The 19,276-nt window shown below is 37.4% G+C and overlaps 2 protein-coding genes across 3 annotated transcripts; both read left to right on the top strand.

The window, feature by feature from the left end:
* The first annotated feature begins 1,807 nt into the window (after positions 1-1,807).
* On the top strand, positions 1,808-12,235 carry LOC126604472 (uncharacterized). Of its 2 annotated transcripts, XM_050271739.1 has the most exons (21): positions 1,810-2,307; positions 2,440-2,572; positions 4,506-4,642; positions 4,746-4,791; positions 5,871-6,083; positions 6,822-7,325; positions 7,409-7,543; positions 7,650-7,865; positions 7,946-8,035; positions 8,125-8,369; positions 8,477-8,565; positions 8,750-8,790; positions 9,108-9,138; positions 9,231-9,353; positions 9,437-9,654; positions 9,752-9,847; positions 9,958-10,070; positions 10,286-10,421; positions 10,526-10,630; positions 10,902-11,306; positions 11,411-11,782. In XM_050271739.1, the coding sequence occupies exons 1-20, from the start codon at positions 2,033-2,035 to the stop codon at positions 11,100-11,102; spliced, it is 3,147 nt and encodes a 1,048-aa protein (XP_050127696.1). In that variant the 5' UTR covers positions 1,810-2,032; the 3' UTR covers positions 11,103-11,306; positions 11,411-11,782. The 2 variants fall into 2 exon arrangements, with proteins under 2 accessions (XP_050127697.1, XP_050127696.1); XM_050271740.1 differs by lacking the exons at positions 10,902-11,306; positions 11,411-11,782 and adding an exon at positions 11,806-12,235 and having other exon boundaries at positions 1,808-2,307.
* A 979-nt stretch (positions 12,236-13,214) lies between these two features.
* LOC126604473 (kinetochore protein NUF2 homolog) lies at positions 13,215-18,575 on the top strand. The gene is made up of 11 exons (XM_050271741.1): positions 13,215-13,465; positions 13,835-14,053; positions 14,648-14,738; positions 14,826-15,005; positions 15,842-15,931; positions 16,709-16,816; positions 17,062-17,115; positions 17,253-17,367; positions 17,625-17,782; positions 17,870-17,965; positions 18,076-18,575. Exons 1-11 carry the CDS (start codon positions 13,302-13,304, stop codon positions 18,124-18,126), a joined length of 1,326 nt encoding a protein of 441 aa, XP_050127698.1. The 5' UTR covers positions 13,215-13,301; the 3' UTR covers positions 18,127-18,575.
* The last annotated feature ends 701 nt before the right edge of the window (positions 18,576-19,276 follow it).

Below are 19,276 nucleotides of genomic sequence, written 5' to 3'. Positions count from 1 at the left end.
AACTTTCACTCAATTGGAGCAATGGTCCCTCAGCTCATCAAAACGTGCAGCTATGGTCCTTCAACTAAAAATTCATTACCATTTTTCCCTTAACTTTAATCCAATTGGAGAAATGATCCCTCAACTTTAACTCAATTGAAGCAATGATCCCTCAACTTTAACCCAATTGTAGCATTGGTCCCTCTAACATAACTCATTTTGACAAAATTTTGACGAAGTTGACGAAAGTGACTATAGCTACATGTTTTGATGAGTTGAGGGACCCCAATTATAGCAATGGTCCTTCCAACATAATTTATTTTGACAAAATTTTAATGAAGTTGACGAAAAGAACCATAGCTACACATTTTGATGAGTTGAGGACCAATGGTAATGAATTTTTAGTTGATGGACCATTGCTACAATTTACTCAAAGGATTTTACGCTTAGACTATTTTACATATCGAAAGTAGATTCTTGTATAAAACAAATCTAATAATATCATTATGTAAAAATAATTACCCACACACATATATATAATATATAATTTTTTTTTAATACGGGCTATTACAGTTAATTAGTAAATAGCTTATATGGTTTATTACTATTCCTATTCCGATTCCTTAAAATTTTAGTAAACAGTTCTAACAGGAATCTGATTCCACCATATTCAAACTCCTCTTCAATTCAATTCTTCTTATTCTGATTACATATTAGTAAATGAGTCATAGGACAACTCATAGGGCTGGAAAAACCTCACACAGTTTAGTACTTACATCTAAGCCTCTTCTGATTGAACCTGAGTCCTCTTGAGATTGAACTCGAGTCTCACTTAATCTCCTAAAATCAAATTTTGCTACTCAACCACCTGAAACTAACTCGTTTCTCAGGTTGATCCATACTGTCTAAATCCGTCAAAACCATTTATGTTGCAAAACTAAGACCCAATGTTGTTGATATGTGTCGCAATAAGTACAATTTGGCTGAAAAGTAAATAGTTGGGTATTTTGAATTCAAAATTATCTTTTCCAAATATGAAAAATAAAACTCAACTCGTTTTTCACTTTGCTCCATTGTGTCCAAACCCATTAACAAATTTGTCAAAACTATATATACGTCAAAACTAGGACCCATTGTTGCTGAGATGTGTGACAATAAGTACAATTTGGCTATAAAAAATTAATAACAGTCTGGTGTTTTGAATTCAAAATTTCTTTTTAAAATAAGAAAAATAAGAATCTAACAAATTTTATGTGCACATGTGACGCACATCTTAACAACAACGCGTTACATTTGCGCCATGCAAACCATTTTAATAGATTTATTAACGAACTTGGTGCTAAGAAGTAAAATAAGACACCTATAAATTTCTGAAGGTTGAGTTCAAGTAGGTGAATGAATGTTGTAAATAAAACTTTTTGTTTCGAATGGCTTCTCAAGGTTTCAAAGAAGTCTCCCTCAAAATACTTAGTTGTCAATTCATAGGGTTTTGTATTCATAATAATCTCTGCAAATAATTATAAAATATATAATCGTTAGTCATTGAACTGTATAAAAAAAATGATAATAACAGATAAAAGTATTACAAATTGTTCATCTGTATGTTATAGTTAATCGACCAAACAATCTTTGTTTTAATTAATTTTTCTAAAGAAAATATTTTTACATCATAATTTATAATATAAACGATTCAGATTATAATTACGAAGTTATGTTCGTTGGAGTATTTTGAGGTGAGGAGTAGTTGCCAAGTATTGCACAAGGCATGGGTCCAGGGGCGACAGGCGTATATCCGATGTTACGAAATTACGAGCCACTTGTCTGTCCAGAGCGTCCCCACAACGTATATAAAGCCTTCACTCCGAAGCAAAGCGGCGGCAGCAGCAGCAGAGACTCCCTCTCCAAAAACCTAATAAAAAACCCTCGCACTAAACCTCCATTTCCCCTCGCTGGAAACTTGGCCCACCCGAAACGGCGTCGCACGAACGATACCAGAAACCCTAGGTATATACGGAGAGACTGAGAGAGACTGAGAGAGACTAGAGCAGACGACATGTCGCAGTCACTGGAGCTTTTGCTGATACAATTCCTGATGCCGGACAACGACGCCCGGCGGCAGGCGGAGGACCAGATAAAGCGGTTGGCCAAGGACCCTCAGGTGGTTCCTGCGCTCGTACAGCACCTCCGCACCGCCAAGACGCCGAACGTGCGGCAATTGGCCGCCGTGCTTCTGAGGAAGAAGATCACTGGACACTGGGCCAAGCTCTCTCCTCAGAGCAAACACCTCGTTAAGCAGTCCCTCATTGAGAGCATCACAATGGAGCACAGGTCTGAATTTATGTCGATTGCTTTGTTTTCGATTTCTGGTGATGCTTAATTGCTTGAGCTTGTGTGTCAGTGTCATTTATTTGCTTTGCGTTCAAAATGGTTTGCTTATTGATCTTCGTGGTGTTTATGCAGTCCGCCGGTGAGGAGAGCCAGTGCCAATGTGGTTAGCGTCGTGGCAAAATATGCGGTCCCGGCTGGAGAATGGCCGGATTTGTTGCCCTTTCTGTTTCAATGTAGTCAGAGTGCACAGGAAGAACATAGAGAGGTAATATCCGTTGTGTTCTGAAAAAGGCCCTTTTCTTTTTCTTGTTGCACTCTCTATATCTTTCCCCATGTTAACTTCATTGCGCTCTATATAATTGTAATCCTGAAAGTTCATGAACACTTGTGACATTACTCACATGAGGAGGCGTAATGGTTGGTAAGCCTAAACCTTTGGTGCATTATTTGCAAAATGGAAGCTGAAAGTTTGACCGCTTATTCCCTTCATTGCCCTACAATGTCCAAAGTTGTGGCATAAATTGTGTATGGAAGCTAATGTAGCCGGGGTGATTCATGAGTTGTGTGATTATGCTTGTTGAGAAACCTTATGCATTATAGTTTTCGGAGTATGGGAACATAACAAGAATCTTTTGAAGGTGGTTTCTTGGCTAGTTTGGGGTATTTCGTATAGGACTAAATAATAGGATTATTGGAGATTCTAGTGGGGAAGTGGAAGGCTTGAGCATAATGGTTGCAATTGGGTATCATTGTGGGCTGCAATTTCTTTTGGGATGTATCATTCTTCCCTATTACTGCGGATTAGAAGGCAGCTGATTGGGATAGTGCTGTATTGTTTTTGTTGGACCTTTTTATATGCTGTTTAACAGCTCATATGTTAAGGGGTTCTGCACTTTTTTATTGGACATATTGTCTGCTATGTATCGTTATTGTTGTCTCTTAATAAAATCTTTGAGTTTGTCGGAAAAAATAATTTTGACTGCCGCCCAAATTAAGCATCTCCATACAGTAGTTTCCTTCTTATTATCTTAAATCCCAAGTAATCCAAGCCATCAATAGGTAACTATTTCTTGGTCAATTGCACACCACTCCAAACAGGTGTGGCAATGTGACCCATTTTTGTAATGTGAAAGAGAAATGCAAAAAAGGGTGGAGAAGAATTGATGAGCATATGTTTGGAAGATATCACAAGTTTCTGTTTATTCTTTGGGCAACAAACAACAGAAAACCTTCACTTTTGCAGCTATACCACTGTTCTAAACCATTAAATGACTTAATCAGGTGAACTTGATTAACTTATATTGAGTGGAAATGGATGGTCTATGAATTGAGCTATCAAAGGAATTTGTGTGATGTGGAGGTACGAGAATTATTGGCTTTGCTGTTAAGAATAAAACAGATATGGTTATATTCTTCAAGAGCTGAGTCTGGAATCATTGGGAAGCTTTTCCATCAAATCCTATTACTGTCCTTTGGTTAAATAGTTAAATATGATACATATATGGTTTTTCAGCCACATGGTTTGATTGGGAAGTCTAAAGTTCCCCAGTGTGAAAGTCTTTACCTGATTAGGGGCTCCGGGGAAGGTTAAAATGCGCAAAATGCTTCCGGAAAGGAGACCCACTAAACTAACGCCCTCAAAGGTGCATCCTTTGCAAGCATTGTCTAGAATCTGTTGATCATGTCTTTTTACATTATCTGGTGGTTCTGAAGCTTTGAGAGGAGATGGGTTATTTCCAGAGATTGTGTTGCTTTTATATGAGAGAAGCATAAAATAAAAATACGAGGAAAGTGGTAGAAAACCAGGACTTTATGGGGTTGTATTTTTTGGCTGTGTTATGGGTAAATATGGATGGAAAGAAATAGGATTATTTTTTGAGGATTTTGTGGGAATCAGCAGAGAGGAGTTATTGGAGAAAGTTTGTTTATGATCTTCAGGATTTTAAAGACTTTTTTTTTCAGCTATTTTGCTTGATTGGAAACCTGCTATGGATTTTTCATAGCTGCTTTTTAGGGGTATTTCATTTGTTGTTTCACTGATTTTTATTTTATTTTTGGCTTTGTTTTTACTTTGCTGACATCTTATCCACTTTTGTAATCCATCATTCAACTGTGAATGCACACTCTTGTTTATGCTGGTATGTAGGTCAGATTCAATATACTGATTTATACGGTTGGTTTTGCTTTGTTGAAATAAGGTGGCTTTGATCCTGTTCAGCTCTTTGACTGAAACAATAGGGAATACTTTTCGGCCACATTTCGCAGATTTGCAAGCTCTTCTGTTGAAATGCCTGCAGGATGAGACAAGCAACCGCGTCAGAGTTGCTGCACTCAAGTAATGCTTAGTATATTCATGAATTTGATATATTTATGCTTCTTTTTCTAATAAGTGATTAGCTTGTGTTTTCTCATTTGAATTGTTGAAATTGTTATGCCAGGGCTGTAGGGTCTTTTCTGGAATTCACTCATGATGGGGTTGAAGTGGTGAGTTTGTATTCATGCTGTCTCTTTATATCACAAATAAATTCTTTTATGAGCAATATGTTCTTCAATATTGATTATCTGTTTCTGTTTGTCCTTTATACTTGGGTAAGTTGGATAACCTAAAATGATGTTGAAGATTTAAAGTTCCCGTGAATTACTATGTGTTTACTACTCAGCATGTTTGATAGCACAATGCATTTTTTTTAAACAATTCAATTAAAAAAATTTAAACACAAAAATCACCAAACAGATAAGGCTTTTGAAATATAAACTAAAGCAACTATTGAATTATTTATAAGGATCCATCACCTATTATTTATAAGGTTCCATCACCTTAACAACAAGAGTTTCTCTTTCTTGGTTTAGAAAAATATACAAATAAATTCAGTCTTCTGTTGGTATGATGGAACGTGCTCTTGACTGGTTTTGGTGAGATAAATTTTGGTTTAGCTCATAGATTCATTTGTCTTAGATTACACTGTATTGTTTTGTATTTGACAGACCTCTGGTAATTTTTCCTTTGATTTTTTATTCTATTGAACTTGATCATATATTCATTGGCTGTTACATCTTTCTTTAAGTATACCTGATGCTTGAATTTCATGGAATCTGATCTTGGCTGGCTATGCGCTGTATGGTTGATGAAAAATAGCATTTCAGAACGTAATTTTTAGTGAGGCTGTGATGTAATTTATTATTTAACTCACTGGGAACAGAGGATTAACTTTCCTCTTTGAATCCTTATATAAAATTTTCACAAGAGAAAATTACTCTCTCATCAAAACCACAGGTGATAGTCGGTTATAATTTTAGGATTCATTTGAAGATCAAATAGTGACCATGCTTTAATCAACATTCTTAAATATACCAACATAAGATCCCAAGTCTGACTGACCAAACGTGACAATCGTATTCCTTCGGCATTTTATTCCAAGTAATCTGATGCTTTCCACATCTCATGTCAAGCATGCCAAACAGGCATTTTGTTTTTTGTGTTATTTGCATTTTCTCCCAAATTTCTCGCAGTGTAACTAATTAGTTCGTTTTTATTGGCATTTATTGTATTCATACCAATCCAGGTGAAGTTTCGAGAATTCATACCCAGCATCTTAAATGTTTCAAGACAATGCCTTGCAGCCGGCGAGGAGGATGTTGCTATTATTGCTTTTGAAATTTTTGATGAGTTGATTGAATCTCCCGCACCTCTTCTTGGGGAATCTGTTAAATCCATTGTGCAATTCTCTCTTGAAGTTTGCTCAAGTCAAAGTTTAGAATCTAATACACGTCATCAGGTTAGTAAACAGGGTCAGTTTTCTCGTCTTTTCTCTATGCTCTCAATCTGTGGTTAGGCTGATAAGTTTGGGACTGGACCTAACAATTTCCATTTGAGACCAAATTTTTTTGTCACTTTCCTTTTCATTTTGGCCCTCAAGATATGAAAAAGAAAACCTGAGACAGCTGAAAACCATAGTAGCTCCCACCAAGGATTCCCTCTTGCACCTGCTTGCTATTTCTCTCTTTCCTCTCTTTCTCGTCTCTATGCAAACTGTGGGATCAAAGGCTGGCAACTCTGCCCCTCAGATATGATCCTAACTATCTCATGTAGATCCGGTGTACTGGATGATGTGCTCTCTCTGTTGCTTGGGTGCTTAGCCCCATCAGCTCTCTCAGTTGTATGTGGGGATCTCTAGCGTTGTGTTGCGATTTTGGGTTGTTGCAGCCTCAGGTTTTGACCTGCAATCTGGGGGCTGGAAAGGTCGTCAGCTTCCTACTGATCGGATTTGATAGTTGTAGAGAGAGAGAGAGAGGCGATTTTCTGGCAGCGCAGCCATTACAGACACCAACGGAAAGTGGAGCTGCTATGGGTTTTGCACTTTTCATTTTTTTTTTTTTTTTTTTTTTTTTTTTTAAATGAGGGAAAAATGGAAAGGTGAAGTGGCAAAAAAAAAGTTGATTCTCATTGGTAAACAAAGGCTCTCTGTCTGTTAATTTTCCTCATCTTTGTTTCTTTCGTTTTTGTTGCTTCTCAGGCAGTTCAGATAGTTTCATGGCTAGCAAAGTATAAATCCAATTCCCTCAAAAAGCATAAGCTGGTCATCCCTATTCTGCAAGTTATGTGCCCATTGCTCGCTGAATCAAATGATGAAGATAAGGATGATGATCTTGCTCCAGATCGGGCTGCTGCAGAAGTTATTGATACTATGGCTTTGAACATACCAAAGCATGTTTTCCACCCTGTCTTTGAGTTTTCTTCTTTAAGCAGTCAAAATGCAAATCCAAAATATCGGGAAGCATCTGTTACCGCTTTAGGTGTCATTTCAGAGGGTTGTTTGGAGATGATAAAAGATAAGTTGGATCCAGTTCTTCTTATTGTTTTAGGCGCTCTGAGAGATCCTGAGGAAGTGGTTAGGGGGGCTGCATCATTTGCTTTGGGTCAGTTTGCGGAGCATTTGCAACCTGAAATTGTTTCCCACTACCAAAGTGTGCTTCCTTGCATTTTGAATGCCCTCGAGGATGCATCTGACGAAGTGAAGGTATGTTTAGTAGAAGGAGATTAGAAGATTGGTGTAGTTTATTCTTCTGTATTTGATATGATTAAAACAATCTCTATGTGCAGGAGAAGTCATATTATGCTTTGGCAGCATTTTGTGACAACATGGGTGAGGAAATTCTTCCATTCCTTGATCCGTTGATGGGAAAACTACTGGGGGCCCTCCATAATAGCCCTCGTAATTTGCAGGAGACGTGCATGGTATGGTGGTCTTCTTTGGGCTAAAGTGTTTGAAGTAAATTCTTTTAAACATTATCTAGATATTCAATGAATTATTTTAAATTTATTGATTTGCATCATAATGCAGTCAGCAATTGGTTCAGTTGCATCTGCTGCAGAACAGGCATTCGTTCCCTATGCTGAAAGGGTTTTGGAGTTGATGAAAAATTTCTTGGTGCTTAGTAATGATGAGGATCTTCGTTCACGAGCAAGAGCCACTGAATTAGTTGGAATAGTTGCAATGTGTGTGGGGAGAACTAGGATGGAACCAATTTTACCCCCTTATATAGAAGCTGCAATTTCTGTAATTTATATTTCCTCATTCCTTTGACTATGATTATTTTGTCTCAATGATGTTAGTTAACACATCTAGTGTTATCACAGGGTTTTGGATTGGAATTCAGTGAACTTCGGGAGTATATTCATGGATTCTTCAGCAATTTGGCAGAAATTTTGGATGATGGCTTTATACAGGTATGAAAGGCTTTAGTTGGGTTATGCTTAGTATAATTATTCACTTGATGCCCGTTTTCACGAGTTATTTTTCCCTCTTTGGAAAACAGTATCTTCCTCATGTCGTACCCCTGGCTTTTTCTTCCTGCAATCTTGATGATGGAGCTGCAGTGGACATCGATGAGTCTGATGATGAAAACATTAATGGATTTGGTGGAGTTTCATCTGATGATGAAGCTCATGATGAGCCAAGAGTACGAAATATCAGCGTAAGAACAGGAGTTTTAGATGAAAAAGCAGCTGCGACTCAAGCTCTTGGCTTATTTGCACTACATACGAAGGCCTCATATGCAGTGTATCCAACATCTAATTTTATTTGATCTTTAGGTTAGCATTCTAAGTTTATGGATATACAATGTTAATCGATAAGATATGATTTTGGGATCTTTGACTTCTTTTAAGCTATTTGGAGGAATCATTTAAGATCCTGGTACGACACTCAGGGTATTTCCATGAAGATGTTCGGCTACAAGCAATCATTTCACTGAAACGTGAGTTCAAACTTTTTGTCTGTATCTGCATGCTATCTGTCAAAGGTTACTTATCTTAAAGGATACTGGAAATGTGGATGAGCTGGTTAATTTTTATTGAGCACTGTCTTGTTTTTCTGTAAATTGTATGATATTAATATCACTTGTTCATTAACAACTCATGTTTGGTTGATTTCAAATACAGATATTTTAACAGCAGCACAGGCAGTTTACCAGAATCATAATGTTAGTGGTCATCATCTCTCTCTCTCTCTCTCTCTCTCTCTCACTCTCACTCTCACTCTCTGTAACTACTGAATTCTTCCATGTTGAATCATGGCACCTGTTTCATTTACATATTTAGTATTGATCTGTACATGCAAGTGCGTCATGATCACTGTTATTTGGTTTTGCAAACTTGTTTGTTGCATATTCATCTGTGTACTGTAATGGCTTCTTGGACCCTCCTTTTTGGTGCCACCTTGGTTTATAGTTGAGATTTCATTTGAAATTATTAGGTATCAAAGTATGGTACTAAATGTTTTTGTGTTCTTGTTTTGCAGGAAGGACAAGCAAGGGCTAAGGAAATCCTCGGTAAGATAAAGACCTGGAAACAGAAGATATTTGTACCTGTCCTCATCCTGGTTTTTCTGTTACATTATAATCAAACTCTTCAAAATCTGCAGATACTGTGATGAATACTTATATCAAGACTATGACTGAAGATGATGACAAGGAAGTTGTTGCTCAAGCTTGTATGAGCCTTGCTGATATCATCAAAGATTATGGATATATGGTTGTTGAGCCTTGTAAGTATGATTTGTAGTTGGGTGTTATCCTATTTGTTGAAGTAACTTCTAAAGGCTGATAAAATGATGTCATCCAATATCAGATGTACCAAGGGTTGTTGATGCTACTCTGGTACTGCTTCGGGAGGAATCAGCTTGTCAGCAGACAGAATCCGATGATGAAATTGATGACGATGATGTTGTACATGATGAAGAACTTATGGACGCAGTTTCTGACCTTCTTCCTGCTTTTGCGAAGTCAATGGGTCCTCATTTTGCACCTATTTTTGCTACGCTATTTGAACCTTTAATGAAATTTGCGGTGGGTTGCAAAAATATTTTATCAAATTTAGTTCCGAGACCTTGCTAGCATTTTGCTAGAATAGGTATTTTCCTAATTTAACTATTGGTGTGTTCAGAGAGCTTCACGGCCATTGCAAGATCGGACAATGGTTGTTGCCTGCCTTGCTGAAGTTGCTCAAGACATGGGTGCTCCAATTGCTGGATATGTCGATGTAAATTTTATCAAATTTCTTATACATTGTTCTTTTAAAAGAAAATTAAGAATGTACATTAAGTTCTAGGATACATTAAGCTAGTTTCTGATATTTGTGTCTGGTTTCAGAGGGTGATGCCCTTGGTAATCAAAGAACTAGCATCATCAGACGCCACCAATAGAAGGAATGCTGCTTTTTGTGTTGGAGAGTTCTGCAAAAATGGGGGCGAGGGGACGTTGAAGTATCCTTTTTTTACGTTAAGACTTTTTAATGTCTTTTCCTTGTTCCTTATTTTTTCTTTGGAATTTTCTTTATCCTCTGATTGGTGTTCTGAGTTCAGGTATTACAGGATTTGTGACGAATATTATCTTTAAAGTTATGTTGTTTGTAGAAATTAGTTTGGCGTTGAAACCTAGAATGTGCCTTCCGCTAGTGTGTCCTTTAATCATTTTCCAGATACTATGGTGATATATTGCGTGGACTTTACCCACTATTTGGGGAATCTGAGCCAGATGATGCTGTCAGGGATAACGCAGCTGGTGCAGTGGCAAGGATGATAATGGTGCACCCTGAATCTATCCCATTGAATCAGGTAAGTGTCCTGATGACATTATCAGGCTTACTGTTATCATTCTTCCATCATTTTGTTATTCTTTTGCTGAGCTTTAAGTATATATCTCCTTAATAAATTTGCAGGTACTTCCTGTTTTCTTGAAGGCTCTTCCACTAAAAGAAGATCGTGAAGAGTCCATGGCGGTGTATAGTTGCGTCTGTACTCTTGTTTTCTCATCGAATGCTCAGGTTAGTTCACTGCTCCATGATTTCAGTCTGAAACTTGTGTAGATTAAAATGATAAGATATATATTTTATACACAGTACACACACACATTTATAATATATGTGTACATATATCATACACACGATGAGGGATCCCTCTATGGAAGCTCCATGTCTATTGCGTAGTCCTAGAAGTTGCACTTTTTTGGTCTTTTCTGTTTTTCTTGTTTCTTTTCCTGTTTTTTAATGGAGGTGACCATAAGTTTCTTACGCACTCATTCTATGTTCCAAGCAGATCCTTTCTCTAGTCCCTGAATTGATTAATGTATTTGCTCAAGTTGTGGCGTCTCCGGTTGAAACTCCTGAAGTAAAAGCACAAATCGGAAGAGCTTTTTCTCACCTGATTTCCCTCTATGGCCATCAAATGCAGCCCCTTTTGAGTAACCTCTCCCCTGCTTATGCAAATGCCCTAGCTGCATTTGTCCCGAAAAGCTGATTCGGTTGAGCCAGTGGCTTGCCTTCTCGTTGCATTTGCTCCAAGAAGCTGTTCAATTGAGCCCATGAATTGTGATTCTTCACCAATATTTTCTACTTGCCTTTTTTGCTGAGATTCTTTTTCAATTCAAAGACCGCGTTATGTTGTTCCCGTGTATTATAGCCGGGATAGCTGAAGTCCTGGAGGAGGACGTTGTTCTATAAGGTATGCCCCTACGGTAAGAAAAGTAGCAAGTGCCCTAAGACGCTATGAACCCTATTTTGCAAATTGCTTTAACCTTCTATACGTGTTTTTGTTCATTCTTACAGGTGATCCTCCTCCTAGTACCACCTCCATTTTTCAAGGCTGGAGATATGCTTTTACTTCTATTCCCTATTTTCTTGTGGCATCCGTTTTCCCCGAATTTTTTTCTTCCATTCTCCTGTCTGCTTTGAGCGTTCGTGTGCATTATTATTTGTTTGAGTTTTACGGTTCTTCGGTGTGGGGTTTCTATAGGTTTGAAATTTCCCCTTTCCCATCATAGAATTAGTGAAGATGATGTTTACCCATCGTATGTCGTTCATGTGTAACGCAGCGTTGTCGGTATGTTATTGATTGCAGAATCAAATTGCCAACGGTGAAGTTGGTGCTTTTGTTTGTTGGCAGTCATACTAATAAGGTTACTTTTGTTTGAAGTCTAATGAGAGAATGCACTACTTTGCAGTTGGGATATGGGAATGGTTAATTCATGTTGTTCAAATCCGAAAAGGGGAGTAATTTTTGCACAGTTTTTGGCTCCTGGTTCTCGTATTTGTTCAATTCAATGGTTATAAACAAATTAAGGCTGTGCGGGTGGTGAAAAATGGCGTGCAAAATTAAATTCCGATAATTGTTGTTGGGAGATGCAGGGAATGTGAGGGCTATCTTCTGCTTTGAAACAACAAACTTGAATCTCTAGCTCTTTGATGTGTATTATGATCGCGAGGAACCACACGATCGGTCGCCCAACAGTATGACACTCTTTAAGAGTCGTACTATCTTATAATCTTGTGGAAAGACGCTTACGCATGACATAGTATTATTGACGTTCCAAGAGTTTACATATGCAAGTTTCTTTATAGAGGGAAGCATGCATGCCAAGATTCCTTGTCTTTCTCTATTTATTGTGTATATCACTTGGCACCTTACACTATTTCTACATAACTGCAAATTATAGTGTGACACATTAGCAAAATGATTAGTTAAAATCGCAAAAAGATAAGCATATGCAAACATATGTAAAAGGACGAATGACTCCTTTACATTGAAAGAGCCAAGTATTTGTCTATCGCATCAATCCGCTGTAATTATGGGAGAGGAGCAATCTTGTCTCTTGTTGATCAAATATCCCTCTCTGATGATCAAGATGCTTCAGGAAATTTGAGAAAAGCCTAAACTCTAAACCCTAAACCCAGTTGCGTAAGGAGATTGTGACTCATGTTGGATTATTAATTTTGGTGCTACTGACTACATGACGTATGACAAGTCTCTTTTAATCCATGACTCCTCCTCCACAAGAGATTGTCATCACATCGAAAAAGATTATGGAGATAGCAAGAGTTAAGTTGGAAGATCAGCTTGCAAATGTTTTAACAAAAGCAGTGTCGAATAGGCTATTTTGCCAAACTTGTGAGCAAGTTGGGCATGTTCAATAAACAAAACATGAAATCTCTTTAACAAAGCATGAAACATGAAATCTCTTTAAATCAATTAAAATTTTTAGCTTTCGTCTTCATTCTCTTTTAGTCCCATTTCTCATTCAAAAATTTGAAGTCAATCAATGAACCTGTTACATTTGATTTGGCCTTCTATGAGGATTGAATTCGAGCCTCAAGACCAACTTCTAGACCTATTAACTAAAATTTCATCCGAACTCTGAAAAATACGACTCTTTGTCATATTCCTTTCATTTGTAACTTGAAATTTACATTTGACTCATAAAAGTTTAAATTTTAAGGACGGATGGATAATCATTTTTCCTTAATTTTTGTTTTAAATTTTTTCATTTTTAGAAAACAAAATGATTATCAAATCAACGAAATAACAAGATTTTTCAATTATCGGAAGGAGCGGGAAAATATTCAGTTCCATTTGCCCTTTTATATCTCTTGAGCCTTTCCCTCCTCGGCCACTCGGCAGTACCAACTACCAAGTTTCTGAAAGATTTGGGGAAAGAAAGAAATGTCGAAGTTTGAGTACCCGAAGCTTACTCGCTCCGACATCGTCACAATCCTCGCCGACTCTCACATCGTCGTTATTTCCGACCGCGATCTCGTCAACCCCAATCCTGATTTCGTCGCCGACCTCTACACCCGCATCCTCATCTCCCTCGACTTCTTCCACGAGTACTTCTCTCTCCTTAAACCCTAAATTTCCCGCTAATTTGTCCACTTCACTAGAAATTCAAGTCCCTAATTTGCGTGCTTTTAATTTCAATTGGGTATATGGGGTTTTGCGTTTTCGGTGGTTACAGAGATGGGCTTGGACCCAGATGCTCCATTCGATTGACATTCGAAAAATGAACAAGGATCAATGTTTAGGCGCCGTTTGATAACCATTTCGTTTTCATTTGTTTGAAAATTGTAAACTCGTTTGGTAACTGAAAAAACGAAATGGATATCAAACGGCGCCTTGGTTTTTCAATATTTTATGTTTGGTACTAGAGAAGAGAGAGTCCGAGCTTCAAATCTTCGTGGGGTTTCTGATTTATGCAGGGAAGATTATGGGCAGGTTGAGTTTTCGGCCTTGGAGCAGCTCGAGAACCCGGATTTTCACACGGACTCGGTCCGGACCATGAAGCTATACAACAGAATCAAGGAAGTGGTGGCTTTAGTGGATTGTCCTAAGAGATTTACTCTAAAAGATATGATAAAACCTGAGACGGATCGGACTGAATATTTTGTCAGTGCACTTCTCAATTTCTCTCTTCACAGGTAAGATATTGTGTAGTTAGTTATTCGTTTCAAAGATTTTACTTTTCGTAGTACTTGTGTGTGATGACTACTTATATTACACAGATAAATTCTTGTTTGGGCTCTCCAATTGTGATTTGAATGTAACTGATGCATGGTTGGATGATCTAATTTGTGGATCTTGACAAACTTGTTATAATTTGTGGGACCGTATGTTCTTAACACATGATGTTACTTTTTCGCAGTTAATGGTAAACTAAAACTACCGTAATCGATCACAAAAAATAAAAAAATAAAAAATCTCTGTGATAAGTATTCCTCAATGTATGTGAAATGATTGTTCTTCTTGTCATTCTCTCAATGAACAATGGTCATAGAGTGTTGTTTTGGGGAGAGAGAGAGAGAGAGATAGTGAGAGATGGAATTTTCTTTTGGGTCAGATATATTCATAAGGAATCACAAATCAAAATTCTCCTGAAGGACAATAGTTCTTCCCATTTTGAGCTTAATGGAAAAGAGAAAATGTTTCACATATGAAGAGCTCAATTGTTATGGTTTAAATAGTTCTATCATAATTGCTTCTCACACATGATAGTTGTTTATGTTACATATCAGAGAGACAAAAATGAATATCCTTACCCAAGTCGTGGATCAATTAACTGACATAGATGAGCAACGCAAAGGGTGGGAGGACAAGATTTCCCAGGTAACTTTAATATAAAAAAGGTTCCTTTAATAAACTAAAAGGTTCAATGTTGAAGATGCATCAATTCACTAGATGTTTGTGTTGTAGTTGACTGCAGAGATTGCAGACTACAATGAAGCAAGAGAAAAGGAGTTGCCCCTTGTTCAAGAGGTAGATGCAAAAGTTAAAGAACTGCACCAAACTGTTTCAGGCCTTAACAATCAGCAAAAGTCACTGAGAACTTCTCGTCAGAAGTTGAAGGAGAAGATTGGAGAAATAGAGGAAAAGGTTAGATTATTGACTGCTTGGCTAACTGATATATACTCTAAATAGCATAAAAATACACAAATAAATTGTAAACTCTGGTAGGAAAGCTTTTGTTATTGCTGCAGATTAAGTAATTGGTAGTGTTGAATTGTTAAGAATTTGATGAGGAACAAATTTAGGAACGTTAGTTATTTCGTTATGAAGATTCACAAACAGGCATTAAAAGAATTATAAAGTGTGAGATTAGAATAAAATTGCTCGGGTCCTCCTTAGTCTTTGTGACATCCACCAAATGTAGTTTAATGATCGAACACATCTACTTTCATTGTGGTATTTGTTAGCCTGGATTTCTTATTCTTGATTGGGCCCTTTGCTTGACTAAAGTTGGGCATGCTACTTGTCTATTCTAACTGCAACCGTTTCCATTGTGTGTTGGTGTGTGTGTGTATGTGGTTGCTCCCCAAAACTCTAACCTTATGTATGTAGGAGGGAGAGTAGATGGGCCAACATAGATCAATCTTTCCGAAGTGTTAGGATTGAAAAGGCAATACAACTGAAATGTTTTAAAACTTCCTTTTAAAGTACAATTACTCCCAGTCCTTATTTTCATATCTTCTGTTAAACATAGTATCAAGTCTTCAACAAGGTCAGAGATTATTCTTGTTTGTATATGTTTCTTCATTTAATAAAATTCTTTTTCTTTTCAATTGATGCTGTGTTAAATTTTGATTGATTGTGATCAACTCTTCATCCAGATGTTTTTTAAGTATAAATTTATGTAATTATCAACTCTTCATCCAGATGTTTTTAATTATGTATTTATGTAATTATTCTTCTGGCTTATTCTTTTACTACAGGTTTCGAGTGCAGAGTTTTCTTTGGTACAAAGTGTTCAAGAAAATGCAAATTTGCGCTCAAAAATTGTTCAGTCACCAGATAAATTGCAGGTATCTTTTCTTCGAGTTTTATTTACTGAATGACAGTTCACCAAATAGTACTACTACATTCCTGTTGATTGCATCCCCACTCTAGGTGTAAAAGGCTCGTGAGTTTTTCTAGTTTTATTTGCTGTAGTTAAGCAATTTGTAGATTTTATATGGTCATGCTTTGGAGATCCATATGACAACCTTAACTTGTTACTGACCACGATGCAAGAATTTGAGATAAGATTATTAGTAATAATTGCTGCTTTTGCTTATTCCATTGCAAGAATATTGGCAAGTAGTACAACATAGAGGAACTTTTTCTCCAAGATAAAGCTTGCGAGGGCTTACAAGAAGTTGGGCCACTCTTCATACTAAAATTTCCTGGTTCGCCTCGGAATCATTCTGGAGGAATTGTTGTATTCAGAATATTTAGAGTACCTGCACGAATTGGTTGTCATTCAACTACCATTCTACAAAACCTCTAATAAATAAATCATTCTACCCATTCGACTCCCTCATATTATACCCCTGTTCTCCTTTCCCTTAGCGTTCTAACTTGAAATTTTTCTCAAGTATTTGTTGTGTTGCCTGTTTACCTATGATATTCGATTTCATCTTATGCGTTTTCCTAATGAGGGTTTAAAATTACTTGTTTCTGTACCTTACTACATAAAAGTAAGCTTATTATTTTGTCGATTGTGGTCAGTATTTCTCTAGTTTTCTTTCATTGATTGCTCACCAGAGTTTTGCTCGTTTTGCAACTAAAAGAAATGATTTGTGTTTTTATTGGGCTTAAAGAGGGCTTTAGAAGAGAAGAAATCAGTTCGTGAGGAGGCGAAAAATGCTGAAAGGTCAGCGAAGCAGTCCTTGGAGGAGAAGACCGCTGTTGATGAGGTTTATACAAAGGTAATATATTATCAAATAGTATGCCGTTGCTATCTGGCACACCAGTCTTGATCTATATGTGATGCAATATGTCCTGATACGTTTTACCGAAAATAGATGATCTAGAAGATGCAATTTAAACATTTAGTAAGTTGATGGAAGCTTAAACAAAAACTGAAAATTATATGTTTAATTTTTTTTTTAAATTTAGTAATTACTAATGTGTACTTTAGTATAATATAACATTGTAAAGTTTTATTGGTCAGGTCTCTAAGAAACTGTCAAAACACTTGGCCCAAATGCAGGCTATACAAGAACAGGTATGCATACCATAATTTTGTATCCTTTAATGATCTTTGTGATAAAGGATTTTCACTGTCGACATTCTTATTCATGCAGTGCAAGTGGCGTTGCTTTAAACGCATTCTTTCATAACGTGCAATTGTTTATATGCTAGGTTAATTCTGCTAAATCAGTCGACAGAGACTTTAAAGCTGTAAAGGCCAAACTAAGTGACGATGGAGTTGTAAGCAAGTCTCTTCAGGCCAAACTGGTTGAACGGGAGGGAAAAGGTAGTTTCTGCTTCTGAGGGGCCATATGGAAGAAAGGGTTTTAGCTGACGGATATTAGTATGAATTCTAATGTAAATTGCTTAATTGAAGTTTAGAAATCTCGATTCTTTATAACATTCGCAAAACTATATTGAGCCTCTTTCCTAACATACCGATAGGGCTTATGATCGAAAGAAGAAAAATGTAGATAGTGCTAAATGTTGGGATAAATTGATAGTTGTTCTACAAAGTTTAGAACTCTGTTTCTTTTTCTCCAGTGGAACAGTTGAATGAATTAAAAAAGCAGCTAGAAAGGGAAAGAGATTTAAAGTTTGAGGATGCTTCTAAAGATTTGAATAATGTGGAGCTGGAGGTGGAATCTAGGAGGCGTGATCTAGAAGCAAGGCAAAAGGCTGTTGAAGCTGCGGTGGAAGAGGTACTTTCTGTGTCTTAGATTATAAGTAACGAGCCGCTCTCATTCAATCTGATGTACAAATTGATATTTTAGCTTTGAAATCGGTAGGTGGATTCTATCACTTCAAAGACAGCATCAATAAAAGAATCTGGAGCAGCTGATCAGATAGAATTAGCTTGTAGATGTGAGGAGATTATGAAAGAGGTACCCTCCCTTGCCACCGAAACATTGGTTCCTTTCCGTGCTAGGCTGGCTATAGGATTACTGGATTTCATTTTACCTCCACACTGAAACAATTGTTCCTTTCCTTGCAGTTCCACCAGTACCAGAACTCAATCAGGGTCCTGCTGATGGAGAGCCAATAGTTCGTTGAGCACAGAGCAGGTTCTTCTGGATTTTGTTGGCCAGTTGACCGCAGAAAGTACCGCGTATCTTTAATCAAATGAGCTGCGGAAAGTTAAGGTATATATTTTCCAGTTGTGTTTGGGTTGTGTATGTATTCATGTAGAGTAGCTAACATGGTCGTTGCCACGCTTTTTCTTTTGAAAGTTGGACTTGTAGTAGCTAACATGTAGAGTAGCTTCAGTAGGGTGCTTTGTGCTTTACGAAATGAACAATACTTCGCTGCATTTCCAGTTGCATCTCCTTATCTCCGTTCCAGTTGTGATTAACGATGTTCACCGTGCACGTTGAAAAGAACAAGTGGATCGAATCAGAGATCGTTTGGTAATCCTATGTATTGAACAACTAAACAATTTCTTGTTTGATTACCTTTTGCTTAGATGGTTTATTAAAGAGAATTACTCTGAAGTAATCATTATGACTTCTTGCCTTTATTTTTATATCGAGAAAGGAGTGCATGGTGACTTGTTTAGTGCACATACAGCTGCCGTGTGACATGGTGCGTAAGAAAAGAGGGATGCTTGCGACCACTGCTAGGTCAGCTGCTCCCTCAATCACCAGTTTGGTTCGTCGTTGACACGTGGCTGGCTGCCCTTTCTTTTTTAGGACCAATTAACACCAGTTTGATAAACAATGTTTCTTTTCTTTGAGGTTTGAAGTTCCAAGTCCGCTGAAGGACTTTTAGTATTCCAGTTGTTTTTGGATGACTAGGGGTATGATGCTTTAGGAGTCGACCGGCAGGAGGCAGGAGGCAGGAGGCAGGAGGCAGGAGGTCATCGGAGGAGGTTGTTGGTGGTTGTTGGTTTACAGATAACCATTAATCTCTTAGCATGGTATAATAACAATGATGATTTTTAGTTGGAAATCTAAAAACGAAGTGTTCTGAAATCTCATAACGTTTATGAACAATGCGGCACAAAACTTGAACACCAGACTCGATCCACAAGGGCCCGGTGGTTTTTCACAAACATAAGTTCACTATGTTCCTTTCACATATTCATAGTGAACTTTCACATATTCATCTGATTCAATGCCATTTACGAACTCCAAAAACAGGTTTTAAACTAATGCAAGCATTGCATAAAACATGCCAATACTCCTCTCATAACCACA

The sequence above is a fragment of the Malus sylvestris genome, chromosome 15 (genome assembly GCF_916048215.2).
Source record: "Malus sylvestris chromosome 15, drMalSylv7.2, whole genome shotgun sequence".
Classification (NCBI taxonomy): Eukaryota; Viridiplantae; Streptophyta; class Magnoliopsida; order Rosales; family Rosaceae; genus Malus; species Malus sylvestris.
This window is presented reverse-complemented; position numbering and strand designations above follow the sequence as displayed.